This window comes from Phalacrocorax carbo, chromosome 3 (assembly GCF_963921805.1).
Source record: "Phalacrocorax carbo chromosome 3, bPhaCar2.1, whole genome shotgun sequence".
In the NCBI taxonomy this organism is placed as follows: domain Eukaryota; kingdom Metazoa; phylum Chordata; class Aves; order Suliformes; family Phalacrocoracidae; genus Phalacrocorax; species Phalacrocorax carbo.
In genome coordinates this window covers 107619502-107633320 of record NC_087515.1, presented here as the reverse complement: position 1 = coordinate 107633320, position 13819 = coordinate 107619502, and the positions used below count along the sequence as shown (strand labels likewise).

General features: G+C 38.7%; 1 protein-coding gene across 2 annotated transcripts; it reads left to right on the top strand.

Moving 5' to 3' along the window:
- The first annotated feature begins 245 nt into the window (after positions 1 to 245).
- On the top strand, positions 246 to 3486 carry TMEM18 (transmembrane protein 18). 2 transcript variants are annotated; one of them, XM_064447975.1, is made up of 5 exons: positions 246 to 348; positions 612 to 732; positions 1610 to 1664; positions 2669 to 2762; positions 2856 to 3486. In XM_064447975.1, exons 1-5 carry the CDS (start codon positions 301 to 303, stop codon positions 2943 to 2945), a joined length of 408 nt encoding a protein of 135 aa, XP_064304045.1. In that variant the 5' UTR covers positions 246 to 300; the 3' UTR covers positions 2946 to 3486. The 2 variants fall into 2 exon arrangements, with proteins under 2 accessions (XP_064304045.1, XP_064304044.1); XM_064447974.1 differs by having other exon boundaries at positions 247 to 348; positions 2669 to 2770; positions 2856 to 2947.
- The last annotated feature ends 10333 nt before the right edge of the window (positions 3487 to 13819 follow it).

The window sequence follows — 13819 nt, the reverse complement described above, 5'->3', positions numbered from 1 at the left end:
CTGACTTGGTGCAACCCTCAGGAGAGGCAGCCGCTGGGGTATGGAAAGCCGCCGTTGCTCTCTCTCCCAAACACGAGCGCAGTCACCATCTCTTCCCCCTCTGAGGGAACAAGGGCGGCACGGGAAGCCCCGCTCGTGCGAGCCGACCAACCGCCCTGCACAGCCGAACCTCCAGCCGCGGGGTGAGGCACCGGCGGCCGCCAAAGTCTCGCGAGAAGCCGCCCAACGGCTGCCGGCCGCCTTTGGGCGGCCTCTCGCGAGACCTCGGCGGTAGCGCTGCTCTGGGCTGCCGCCGCCGCCATGGAGCAGCCCCTGAGGAGCCCGCCGGGGCTCACCACCGTCCTGGCGGTGAGGAGCTGGGGTGACCGCCCGCGGAGGAGGACCTGGCCGCCGTGTGTGCCTGCGCGCCTCCGGGGGCTGGGGCGAGGGTGGGGAAAGCCCGTGCAGGGGTGCTCGCACCTTCCCCAGCTTGTGACGGGGGCGGGCTGGTGAGGGAGGTCCGTGACTGAAATCGGTTGTAGTTTCGGTGCGGGAGGAGGAAGGGTGCTCGCTTTAGCTGGCCGGTGACATTCCTTCTCCTGCCATAGCCTAATCTTTCATTTTATCCGTAGAAGACGGACTGGTCTGAGCCCTGGCTGGTGGGGCTGGCGGTTTTCCACGTCCTCTGCTTCCTGCTAACGTACATCTCTTTCCAGCACTACCGGGTGCAAATAGGGCACTTCCTCTGCATGGGTGAGTCGTGTGTTCGTGCTTCCGTGAGCTGGCATTCGGGTGATACAGGGCATGTGCATTGTTTAAGCTTCTAATACTGCCAAATAGCTTCTTTTGGTCTCTTAATATTAACCGTTTTCTGTATGCACTTGCACAGCGCACAGTTTCATACTTCGCAGCAGATAAAGTGCGTGCAAATTAGTGTTTCTCCTGTAATAATGCATGTGAAAAATGATACAAGGACAAACTTAAAATTTTGTAGTTGTATTGCTTTTCTGTTAAACATGTGATTGCACTGAATTTTCTTACTGTCTTGATGGCTTTAAATTGTGTGTAACTGTTGTGTAAGAATATGCTAGTCTTCACCTGACTGCAGCAGAATACTGTTATGCAGCTATTCAAACAAAGTTTGTATTTCACCAAAATGTTTATATATAGCTAGTACCCTAACTTCAGATAGTAATGTTAGCTATAGCAGTGTGACACCATAACATCTAAAATGATAACTTAATTCCATACCAATTCTGGGGAGTGCTGGTATTTCTTACAGACAGCTTAGAAGCAGTTACCAAGAAGATTGCTAGAAAAAATACTGATTGGTTTGTTTTGGGGTTTTTTTTGTTCATTTGTATGCCGAGCTCCGTCTGTAAGCTCAGATGAGTAGGATTTTATGTTTGTTTGTAATATAGTGGATTTGTTTTGTGATCACTTTATACTTCTTAGTAACTCTATGGGGCATTTAAATCAGAATTGGTTTTGTGCTATTAAATATTAAATGTTTTCTGAGGATGAAGGAATTCTAATGTCTGGTATGTATACATCTCTAGTATACATGGCAGAACTGATGGCAGTGTATTTTAAAAGATCTACTGAATCTAACATTTTTTTTATTGTACAGTGGGCTTAGTGTACTCTGCTGAATACATAAATGAATTAGCAGCTATGAATTGGAGGTAAATGTTTCCACTTTCATTTTTGCATTTAAATGAATGTTCTTCTAAAAATGTTCTTTTTTCATGTCGTTCTCAAAAAGCATTAACTTAGAGAGTCACACCTCATCAGTAGAATGTGATGTAGAGGGTCTTTTGCATTAATTGATGTAAAACTTTTGAACAAAACCATACACTACAACATAGTTATCACTTAGCTTATAAGAAAAGGTAATTTTTAATAGTTAGCATGTATTTATTGTACTGCTTAAAATCTATGTTTATATGGATAGTTGTAAACTAGTCAGAGAACTATGAGAAAAGCAGAGTGGAATGGTAAAGGGGAAGAGGATGTGAGCTTGGGGGGGGGTCTTTTGTTTTTGTTGGGTTTTATTTAGTAGCTATTCATGTTTAATAAGGTGAAGTTAAGCACCACTTTTCAAAAATATCACTGCTATTTTATATACTTATATATGCATAAAACATTAAAATTAGCCTGTTTCACTAAGCCTCTGTACCCGAGTTAGACTGATGGCTATTTTAATAAGCATTGATGTAACTGGAAAGTATGTGTTTAACACTACTTCGTGCAGCCATCTAACTGTAAGTCTTCATGTTCCAATTCAGGCATGCAAGACCTAAATTACAGCTTAGCTACATTTATTATTTCTGTTATCTTTTCCAATATGAGTAACCATAATACCTAAAATAGTCATTTCAGACACGCCAGGATAAGCAGTCACATTAGGAAATTACTTAATCTGTGGTTGTTTTTTTTAGGTTTTGCACAGTAAACCTTAAAGAAAAGAAAGACTGGTTATTTAATAAATATTAATAACTGATGAGATATTGACTGTCTCTTTGCTCTGACTTAAGACAGTAGAATGCTGGCCTGTGCGTGGGGATCCCAAAAAGTAGGATAATCTGTACTATGTCCATGTTGAATAGTTACTGTGAAAGTACAATGTTATGTGAACTATACTGAGTAAAGCTTCCTCTTTTATTTTTCTGTATTTTATTTCTTTCAGGCTGTTTTCTAAATATCAATACTTTGATTCAAGAGGAATGTTTATTTCACTAGTATTTTCAGCACCACTGCTAGTGAATACTATTATAATTGTGGTATGTATGTGTTCATTCTTATGGATGCTTTCATTAAATTGATAAGTAAATGTATGTGAATTAGCTGAATTTAATAATTTACTTATTTTTTAGGTCACCTGGGTTTACAGAACTTTGAATGTTATGACTGAGCTGAAGATACTACAGCAGAGAATGAAAGCAGAAAAAGAGAAAAAGAAGTGAAAGCGCCTAACACTGTTGGTTTTGGGGTTTTTTTTATAATTGTAATAATACTTGTCCAGGTAATCAGGCCTTCTGTATCTTTGTCCAGAAACAGCAATGTTTTTGTGTCATGTCAAGAGGGCTTCACAGCGTGTGGTCATGGACAATTAGGAGAAAGCACGTGTCTAACAATACATTTGAATGGGTCATGAAATTGAGAAACCCAGCCTCAAAAGATCTTTCCACCCTTCAGTGTAAGATAGTTCTCACCATGACCAAGGCTATTAGTATGGGAGCATGAGACAGAATCTTCAAGTCAGTTTCCATTTGCCTATGTGTTTTTTAACTGTCTTCGTTGTCTGTTTATTAAGTATCTAGTCTTCTGCTTCTTAAGCCAATTGGAGATGTGTTGTGAATTCCAGTAAATGAGGGAATGTATTCAGAATACCTCAGGAATCCATGCTTCTATGAAGCGTTAAACTTCTTGATAAATCAAGTTTTATATTTCCTGTATTGTGTGCCAGTGGCATTTTATTTATAAAATTATCCATTGTATCTTAAATTGAGTTAATTTGAATTAATTTTTAATAAGATTTTTTTTTGTTAATTTTAATGAGAAAAAATAGTTTGGTAAAATCATGTATTTTATTTGTATAATTCAAAATGATCTCTGGATTTTTTCCAGTTCACATTTCATTATTTTAATGCCACTAGATAAATATCTCTTCTTAAAACTGATGTAATCTTGACAGTATTTTTTGCTTATTTGTAGAACAGAAAGGAAGAAACTTTAGACTGTTCTATGCAATTTTGTTCCTATTTTTTAGATTACTTCCTTTTATGCTTTACTTTTTTAATAAATAACTGAACATGAAAAATTGGTAAAAATGAAGAAGGCTTCAGTTTTGCTCAGAGTAACCTGTTTTTATTGGATTAAGGAAATTTGGGGGGGAAATGAACACAATGGAAGACTGTCCATATATCTTTTACTAAAGTTGTATCTAGAAGCAGTTAAACCTTTGTGCAGAGGCCTAAGCTTCTGTCTAAAATAGATGTAATTTAAGACACAGGAAAGACGATCTACGAAATGGAACATGGGCTAATGTGAAGAACAGTTGGGTATAAAAATGCAGAACACTAGCATGTGTTTAAGCTTGCAAGTATTTGTGAAGACTACTCAAGTATTTAAAATTTATTTCAAAACAGTGGAAATACGGACCTGAGGGAGATAAGCAGATGAATATGCATACACAGTTTGCGAGTCTCCCAGTTAGGGAGAGAGTTAAACTGTGTCTGGAGGGCTTCACAGCACTGTGGAACGGCAGTGCAGTGTGAGCCCAGGCTCCATTTCTTTACTGTTCCCATGGATTAACTTAGCATGGCTCTCCTCACTCGTTGCTCTATCAAGAATTACAGACAGCGAGGCTACTTCATATTAGCAAATTAAATAGATGCAGGCTTGCTATGTTGCCCCATCATCATCCATTCTGTGCGATTCTTGATGCGGTGTTCGGTAGTGTCAACTGTCACTTCTCCGTTAACACTGCTCTAGTGGTCTGGTAGGTAGCACGTGCCTTTTGGGAACAGTCCATGTTCTGAAGGAGCGAACAGAATCGATGTAACTGGCTGCAAGATAGGCTGTGGCACCTGCCTTCAGGACCAAGGAACAGGCCTGTTGGGTTTTATGTAGATAGATGTAGTTGTCCCAGGCTGATTTAGAAAAGCCTAGCTTTGCTCTTAACTTTTTGAGGGGGAAAGGTATGCAGTTCTTCAAACATGGCCCTAAGCATGACCACATAAATGTTGTGCTCCTGACTTTGCTCTTGTGAACTCCTCCGCAACAATATCAGTGCACAATCGTTACAGTATTGCACACTTAAAGCTGTAGTACCTCATCACACTGAGGTACCACCTGTTACCAACAGCCTTTGGCTTCACAGCACGTGTGAATTTCATTTGCAGTAAATGAGGTGGTTCAGAGCAGCTAAGCAGCAAGTCTCTTGCAATGGAAAACAATGTACCTTGCTTAGTACACCCAAGGCACACTTTCCCCAAATCGTTCAGTATTTTGTTGTCCGTCTTATGCGTGAGGTTGGAAAAAAATAAAAATTCTGTGTTCTGTAAGTATGTGGAACTGGTGGCATATAGCAGTTAGAACTGCCCTTCCTAGCATAACAGACAAAATAAAAGAAATTATTTTTTCTATATTGCCCAGTTTTGTGTTACTCTTGCTTGGCACAAGATTTATTAGAGACGTCATCTCTACCCAAGTGAAATAAAATATCTTGCGCTTAACTTCTCTTTACTCTTTCTCTCAGTATAGTTGCCCTTTCAGGCAGTATTTCATTTTGTGTTGCATTACCAGAGTAATTTTCCTCTTTAATATAAGATCGCAGGGCATTACAGCCCTTTAACAAAGTTGAAGAACAAAGAACCCTCAAGTGTGAGTGGCAGGCACTTTATTTTTAATTAGCAAGTACAAATCCATTTGAGCTGTACATTGTCTGTTGATTTCTGATACCACTGACATAATGCGATAGCTAGCAGGTGGATAATACTTGGTTTAGAAAGTATGAACATGATGCAGGTTTTTTTGTCTTCTAAAAGTATTGCTGAATGAAAGTATAAGCTGCTCCAAACTCCAAAATTGCATCAGTATTTTTTTGAAGGACGAATATCTCAGAATGCACACCTCAAAACTGCAGGCTTGGTGTTTTTAAACCTTCCCTGATGACTGCAACTGTAATAAGTAAATGTAACAGTTACAGAAGAAAAATTTTTGCAAACACAAAAATACAGTATCCGTATGTGTTTGTCAGAAAAATATTCCCGTTTTCTTTCTACATTTCAGAAAAACTCAAACTTTTATCCCAGTTGTCCGCTAGCTAACCCTGCCCTAAGCAGCACAAAGTTTAAGTAGGTGTCTTTAACCATGAGAGAAACCCTGCAAATTAAATAAAGCGTGGCTTTTCTTCATTATGTGGCTGGATTTATGAAGTGATAGTGCAATAACATAATACAAGGGCTTTCTTGGTGACAAACCAAAATAATTACATCATTAATTTAGGGACTGTTTTGCCTGTGAAGAATTTTGTATGGATAAGTGAATGAGAGCCAAATGTTTAAGACTGGTGGAATACCTTTGCTTTTAATTGGGAGATCTGAATTTAGGTTGCTTGTGAAAGAGCCTGTTTATTTCGGTTTGGAACATGCATACAGAAACTCTGGTTGCTGCTCAGTTGGATCCTTTTGGCATAAGAGGAGACAGAGGTGATTTGTTACTGGTTCTGTGTATCTTGCAGGCAGTGACTCAAATCTTTAGCCTTCCTTAACATGTCTTTCCACAACAGCACATGGTGTCAGCCAGCATGGAAAAACATTAAAAGGGAAAAAGTAATAATAACCTGGCAACTTTACCATAGTAGAAAGTAGTTTTGTTGCATATAAATCTGTGAAAAGATAGATTAGCAGAATTTAGTTGGCAAACTTCCTGGAGTTTGAAGTTGGCCTTGTTCCCTATGGAAAAGTAATAACTGAGATGAGTTTCCAAGAATGAGAACCTAGAATTCTCTCTTTTTCCACATCCACTGGAACGCCATATCCTTAGCTTGGAGTGTATTTTCTCCTCTTTTTGGTCCAATGAATCTTAGTGTTCTAGACAAAATGGAACAGATCCAATAAGGGAATTTGAATGTGTTCCTCAGGAGTATTTGCTAGCTTAGTAGATTGGTGTTTTGGATACCCCCATCTCCCAAAGGCACAGGAGGACAGTAAATCAAGCCCTGCATCGTTGTGTGTGTTCTAAATAAAGAACTTTGAAGGATGGTCTTATTACTTTTCATCAGCTGGGTCTTAAAAGAAGGGGTCTACTCTAGAAAAGCTATGTTAGATCTGCTGTGGCCATGAATCCTAACTGGAGGAAGAGTCTATGGAGAATTGTTTTATGGTTTTTGAGAGCCAGAAGCTCCCAGTCTTGAACTCTGTTTTTTATAGGAACTGGGAATGTCGGGAAAAGGAGTAGTAATTCTTTGTGTGAACAAGGTAGAAAAGAATACAGCTCTAATGTATGGAATGTTCTGTTTCTTTAAATACAGCTAAACATTTTTGCTTATTTTGATTGTAAACTTGATTAAAAATTAGAAGCGAAATGTAATTTTTCACTGTAGCCGAACACACCATTTTTATAATTAATATATCAAAGTATGCTTCTCTGTCAAGGAAACTCACATATTGTGTATATTTGTCTATTTAAATGTTTTTAATATTTATAAATATGTTTTAAAAATTTTAATGAGTTTCAACAAAATACAAATATTGGTGTTTTTCTGTGCATCGGGGAAGACATCGTTACAGCTAGCCCGACTGGCCACTGGATGGCACTATCGCACACGCAAACGCTGGCTCGAAGCTTTCCGTTTGAGCCGGTTCTGTAGAGCTTTTCACCGTAGCTTCATAAATACTTTCTGCAGCACTTTGGAATGCCCGACAAGGCTTGGACTGTAGCCTCTGAAAGCTAAGTTGTTATCCTAGGTTGTCCTCGTTTCGTCTGGGGTAGAGTTAATTTTCCTCCTAGTAGCTGGTATAGCACTGTGGTTTGGATTTAGTATCAGACTGATGTTGATACCACACTGATGTTTTAGTTGTTGCTAAGCAGTGCTTACACTAAGTCAAGGACCTTTCAGCTCCCCAAGCTCTGCCGGTGTGCAAGAAGCCAGGAGGGGACGGGGCACAGCCAGGACAGCTGATCCAAACTGGCCAAAGGGATATTCCATATCATACGATGTCATGCTCAGTATATAAACCAGGGGGAGTTGGTTGGGGCAGGGGGCAGCAATCGCTGCTCGGGGACAGGCTGGGTGTCAGTTGGCAGGTGGTGACTTCGATTTTTTTTTTTTCATTACAATATCAGTAGTAGTAGTAGTAGTAGCGTGAATTATTAAACTGTTCTTATCTCAGCCCATAAGTGTTCTCACTTGTACTCTTCCAAGTCTCTCCTGCATCCCACTGGGGACAGGGAGGGGAGTGAGTGAGTGGCTGTGTGGTGCTTAGTTGCCGGCTGGGGTTAAACCACCGAGAGCTCCAAGGTACATCTGCAGTCACTTTCAAATGTTTCTGACACTCCTGCTTTCTACATTAAAAAGTACTTGTAGCAGGGATGATGTGCGCATATGCTTCCAGAGTCAGGAGGGGGGGGGAGTTGTGTTTTAAAGCTTCCTAATGTGTCAAGGAAATAAATAACCCTTTCACTTATACTGACATTTCATATGGAGGATCCTGTCTTCAACCAGCTAAAAGGAAGTATAACAATGAAAAATAAAACAATTACATTATTGTGAAAACAGTATGCAGGAAAGCTCACTGAAGCAGGCTGGTTTGTGAACTGACAGAGCTTATGCATGTCTTCCATTTCTTTGTGATTTACCAAGTCTGTCTTTAGTATGTTACGTGGCTAGCACTCACTTCTAGTCATGGCTGAGGTTCTCAGGGCATCAGAAATCACTTCAGACTTTCTCCAAAATCTGGCAAACAGTTCTTGGCAATGTTCAGAGGCTTTATGACTTCATTTGAGAAGTTGTAGGTGCAGAGTTCTCTGCTTGGCATTCCCCTTTGTGTACCAGGTTTTGAGCTTGGTTTTTTATTTGCCCTTGGAATTCATCTGAGCTCTGATTCCACCCACCACCGCCGAGAATATAGACTTCCAGTCCGAATGGACTTCAGTCCCCTTCCTGTGATTAACATGCATGCGTGTACACATAATGACTCTGAAAAGATTAGGCAATTATAACCCAGCAGGTTTATGAAATACCAGCCTCATAACTCAAAACTGATGTGCTTTATGGACCTCTGTTATGTAGTCTTATCTTCTGACCAGTTCCTCCAAACTGTGGCTGTACTTATGCCACTATTTTGCTGCAAAACTAGGACAGTGTTGTACTGAATAGGAAATATCTCACAGGACTCAAAAAGAAGGCCTCTGCATTTCCTATATTTTTGTTTATTTCATATAAATATGAACTGTACGAACCTTTCTCATACAGTTTCACAGGCATAATCAAGGCAGGAAAAGAGCTGTAGCTGGTCATGTGTTACACTGCTACAAGCACTGACTTTAAGTGGTCCCACTGAAAGTGTGGTCCTGTTTTCTTTGGCACTGTACAGAGTTAGAACCAGTTGAAACCAATGTCCGGATCAAATATGTTGCCTCTTTCATCTGAAAATGTTATAATAATTAGCAAGGCATTCAGCAGAACTGATTGAAACAAGGCACATTTCTTAAAATGGACAAGTTCCAAGTGTCATTTGTAACATGTTTGTTAATCCAGCCCTGAATCAAAGAAATACAATCTTGCATACCTTTCCTCCATTCTGAGCCAGCAGAAACCTGAGAAAAAGGTTTTGCACAGTGACCCAACAAGAGGCAGAATGAAGTTTGGTTGGACAAGGAGGTATCGAGGCTGGGTATATGAAGTTTTTCATATAATTAGGACTGATGCACCTTGATCTGAAGGAACACTAAGCTTGGAAGGGTTTTAATATGGGAGAAACAAGCTTTTAGAAATTCTCCAAGTCATTTAAGTAATCATGCTGTGGAACTGGGGTAAGTACACGAACAAAAGAAGTGGTGTGCTATTCCTTTGCAGTCTGCAGTAATGATCTACACAACAGCTCATTAATAATATATCTTGAAGTAATATATAGTAGGATCTACAAGACATGAATCCTTTTAGGTCCATAACTGCAAGATTCATGCCTTTGATACCATACTCTTCACAGTGATTTAGGGATTAGTGAGAGTAATCAGTTTCCTATGGCCACTCTGGAGAGAATGTGATTTGTAAGGTGTACACACAAGCAAAAGCACCACAAAAATCAGGCGGCTGATCTACCAAACAAATAATATGAAGTCTTCAGCCCTTCATGGCAAAGTATTTTCTAGCAGAATTCAGGGAACTGTAAGCTTTTTGGTTGTTTAAATGCATTCGATCCACAGCAGTGTTGTAAAATAGGATTAGAAATAGATTTAGTGGCTTTACTTAAAGGTGTTGGTTTTGTAGGCTAATTGATAGTGAGACCTTCTGTAAGTAATCACAGTCTGTTTTTCTTTGAATCAGACAGTCAACACAAAAAAACCAGTCCAGTTTTATCTATCTTCTTGTTTCAGTGGCCGTAAATTCTAAATAAGACTAATCATTCTACAGAAATTATCAAAAAGCAGGACACAACATCCCTCTGATTAAGAAGAGCTAATTCATAAAAAAAGCTCATGAGATCAATTTCTTTCTAGCAAATTGGTGTATTGATTTTTACTATCAAGATTCAAATTAATTAGTAAATACTGTGTGTTATCCAAGTTTTCTGCTTCCCCCATGTTGTAAGAAGAAAAAATTTAACATGCAGAATTAGCAGACTGCATTTTTATGTGAGCAAACAACGACAGTTGTAATGTTATACGATTTCCACATAATTCACTTTGAAATAGAAGTAAAAGTATTCCAAAATATTACTAAATAGAACTTCTTCAGAAACTGATTTGTCAGCAACTCTTTGATACCTAAGAAAAAGAACTTGAAAATGTACAGAACACGTAGCTTATAGGTAGGCTGTAGTTCCCTAAACCATTTATTTGTATAAAGTTTATTAAAAGTTTGGCAAGTTTTATATTTGAATGAAATACACTTGAGAGATTGATTTCTACATCTGTGACAGAAAAGAGGAAGTTTCTCCAAGCTCTGAAGAAACTAATGGAATTTATGACATTCAAGCCTTCTATGTTAAGAGAAATAACCCATAAAGACTCTGAATTCACAATTTTGACACTTTAAGTGGAGTGAAATACATTGGAGTCTTTCAGATTTTTTTGTGTTATGAACTGCAAGTGAGTGTATTTGTAAAGTGAATAGTAAAATTAACACACTTAAAGACAACTTGTCATTTTGATCAAGAAATATAAAATAAATGCCAAGTAAGCTAAAATTACAGAAAAATGTATTTTATTATATTTTTTCAACTGTCCATTTATTTAATTCTTGTGCATGTTAATACATATCAATATTGACAAATTCAAGACTGCAATAGCTAAAAAATGTCACCAAAAATCCTTTCTATTGAAAGACGTAGACCTTGTCCTCTCAGATGAAAACTACCCTCTTTTAGAAATTTAGCTGAGACTTCATACAAAATGTTGAATGAAAATGATAAAAGTGTACTAACTGCATTAAAGTTAATATTTGTAGCATTTCTTATTTTTTAATTTACCTGGCAAGTTATGGGTCAAAATATGACCAGTCAGAATATTATACTCAGTTAAACAACACCAAAGCCTTCTGGTTTTGTTGTATGTATGCCCATTAGGTAGACACATATTAATTCAATTCTAATTGGCAACAGCCGTTATCGTTCAATATCATTAACTTAGATAGTTATCATAGAAGATACCCTTATAGAGTAGTCATTTTAAATTTAACCCAGTTAAGTGTGATACACTATAGCTGTATTAACTCATCAAAAAAGATAAAGCGGAGAATATACATGTCTGCTTCAATTAAATACATAATTGGCTGTATTATATCTTAGCTAGAAAGCTATCAGTTTGCTTTGTAACCCTTAGAGGGCTCCATTGCTTTGTAGTACTGGGAAATAGGCTAATTTGACATGTTAACGTATTCTGACAACTCCTGTAATGTAATTTAGGCCTTATATTAACTCTGTTTACATGGTTTTAACTGTGTGCAGAACCTTCCAAGCTGGTTGAAAGGTCTGATGACGTAGATTTAGGATTGTGAGGTGAAGTAGAATGTCTACAGAGCTGTTATGTATAGATTTACTAGAATTAGTGTCATAAATGTGGCAGGATTTGCAGTTCCCAAATTTAAAAAGCATGAGGACTGGCCCAGAGACAAAATGATTATATCATGACTTAATAATTTCTCATGATTTTCTGAATGCTTCACTGTCCCTCCAGAGCGTCTGTGTGTAACTTACAGCATTGCAGTGCAGCTTCTTCTCTTTAACAAGCTAATATATTTGAAGAGGTAGGGGCAGGGTGCTGTCTCCAAACAACAAATCTCTTATGGGGGAAGAAGGGTTAAGAGTCCCCCCTTTTCTTCCTTCCAGGGGATTCAGGTGTGACTCAGCTCCTTTCTAGAGGCATGAAAATAGCTAAGAGTAACAAAGCTTTAGCAGAGGACTAGAATCACAATTAAGAAGTGTTTGATATGAAAGAGAAGAAAAAACATTGGTGTGGTAACAGTGAACTCAGATCCACATATCAACTGTCTATGTCTAGAAGAAGATGCTATTTTAAAGGCCCAAGTGAGGGCTGTCACACTCACTGAGACATAAGAGACCTTGAAGGACAGTTGCAGCTTTACAGTAGGTTCCCTTAGGATGCCCTGTACGCAGCAAATGTGAAAGGGGCTGGAATGGAACTGGAAGTGAGGCATGCATAGAAACAAATTCGTGTGAAACGAGGTGTTGAAGTCAGATGTTATTTTGTTTGTTTAAAGTATTTTTTTTAACACCATTAGTTTGAAGGAAAAGGTAAGAAGAAAATCAAGGCAAAGAATAAGCAGAAGAAAAACTGCATGAAAAAAGCACAAGAGGTGGCTGGTTTGGGACAAGTGGAAGAAATAGGAGAGTGACTGGACATTTCTACATCTGGGACAAGGAAAGAAGAAGACAGTTATGTGAGGGAAAAGAGAAATGGACAGTGAAGTAAAAAGAAACATTCCTTACAGTCTGCCAGCTTTCTCTGGGAAGAAACTGGCACGTTACTGTGAACAAAGATCCTCCACAAGAGCTCCTGTGAGAGGGGCCCAAATTATGTTGCTCATGTAAGCTGGAAACTCCTCTAAACCCTTCAAAACATGAGAATTGAAAACTCTTTTTCGGCAACAGCAAACACTTAATAAATAGGTCAGTGCTGAGAGTTAAAAGCCATTTAACATCATGCACTGCTTCCACCACTCTGCTGAAGAGGGAGACTGACCACAAGATATTACTCCCTGTTCCTTTACTCTGTGGATTAGGGTGTGCTTTATGAGTCAAAATGTTTCCCTCAGCTCAGTTCATCTAGGAATTAGCCATGGCCGTTTCAGCTCACAAATCAGGCAACCACAAAGAGTGTCTTTGCCAGGATCAATACTTTGCTCTGTATTTTCAGACTCACCTGATGTGAGCTCTCCAAAGAGAAACCACTGCCAGCGTGATCTCTTCCTGGACTGCCTTTCCCTTGCAGTGGAAATGGGAAGTCCTGTGTGGCTCCCCCTAGAAGTCCCTGATGAGTTTCCTTCCAATAACAAATCATGCCCTAGACCCTACAGGAATCAGTGTCAGGAGACTCATTCAGAAGATTGCTGGTTGACTCTGTATCCTGGAGCATGCTAAATGACTCCTGTTTCCCTCCTGAGACAGGGGAAACAACCCACATTGGTAAGAGTCTTCTACAGCCTTGGTGAAAATGGTCTCTAGAAACACAAAGGTATTACTATTAATATTAGTCTTTATTCTTGAAGGAGGAGTTCATTTTTCCAAGAGAAGAGAAAAAGAAAATAGGTATCCTGGCAAGAATGGGATGTTAAGAGTAAGAAACAAACATTTTATGCCATCTTAATTTAAAGTATTTTTCTAATAGTAGTATGCTTCCTATCTAAAATAAGGAAATAAGATTTTAAAAGTGAAATGAATGACTAGTGCTAGTAATTGTAGTATAGTTTGAGGTGAAAAATATGTATGGGATATATTAAAGTTCCAGCAAATTTAAAAGAAATAGGCAGGAAGGAAGTAAAATTATTGCATGAATCATACTCCCTTGGGTAAGTGTCAGCAGACTTGAAATCATCATGTTGCATAGGACAAACAGATGAGCAAATTGATGAGTAACTGACAAAAACTTT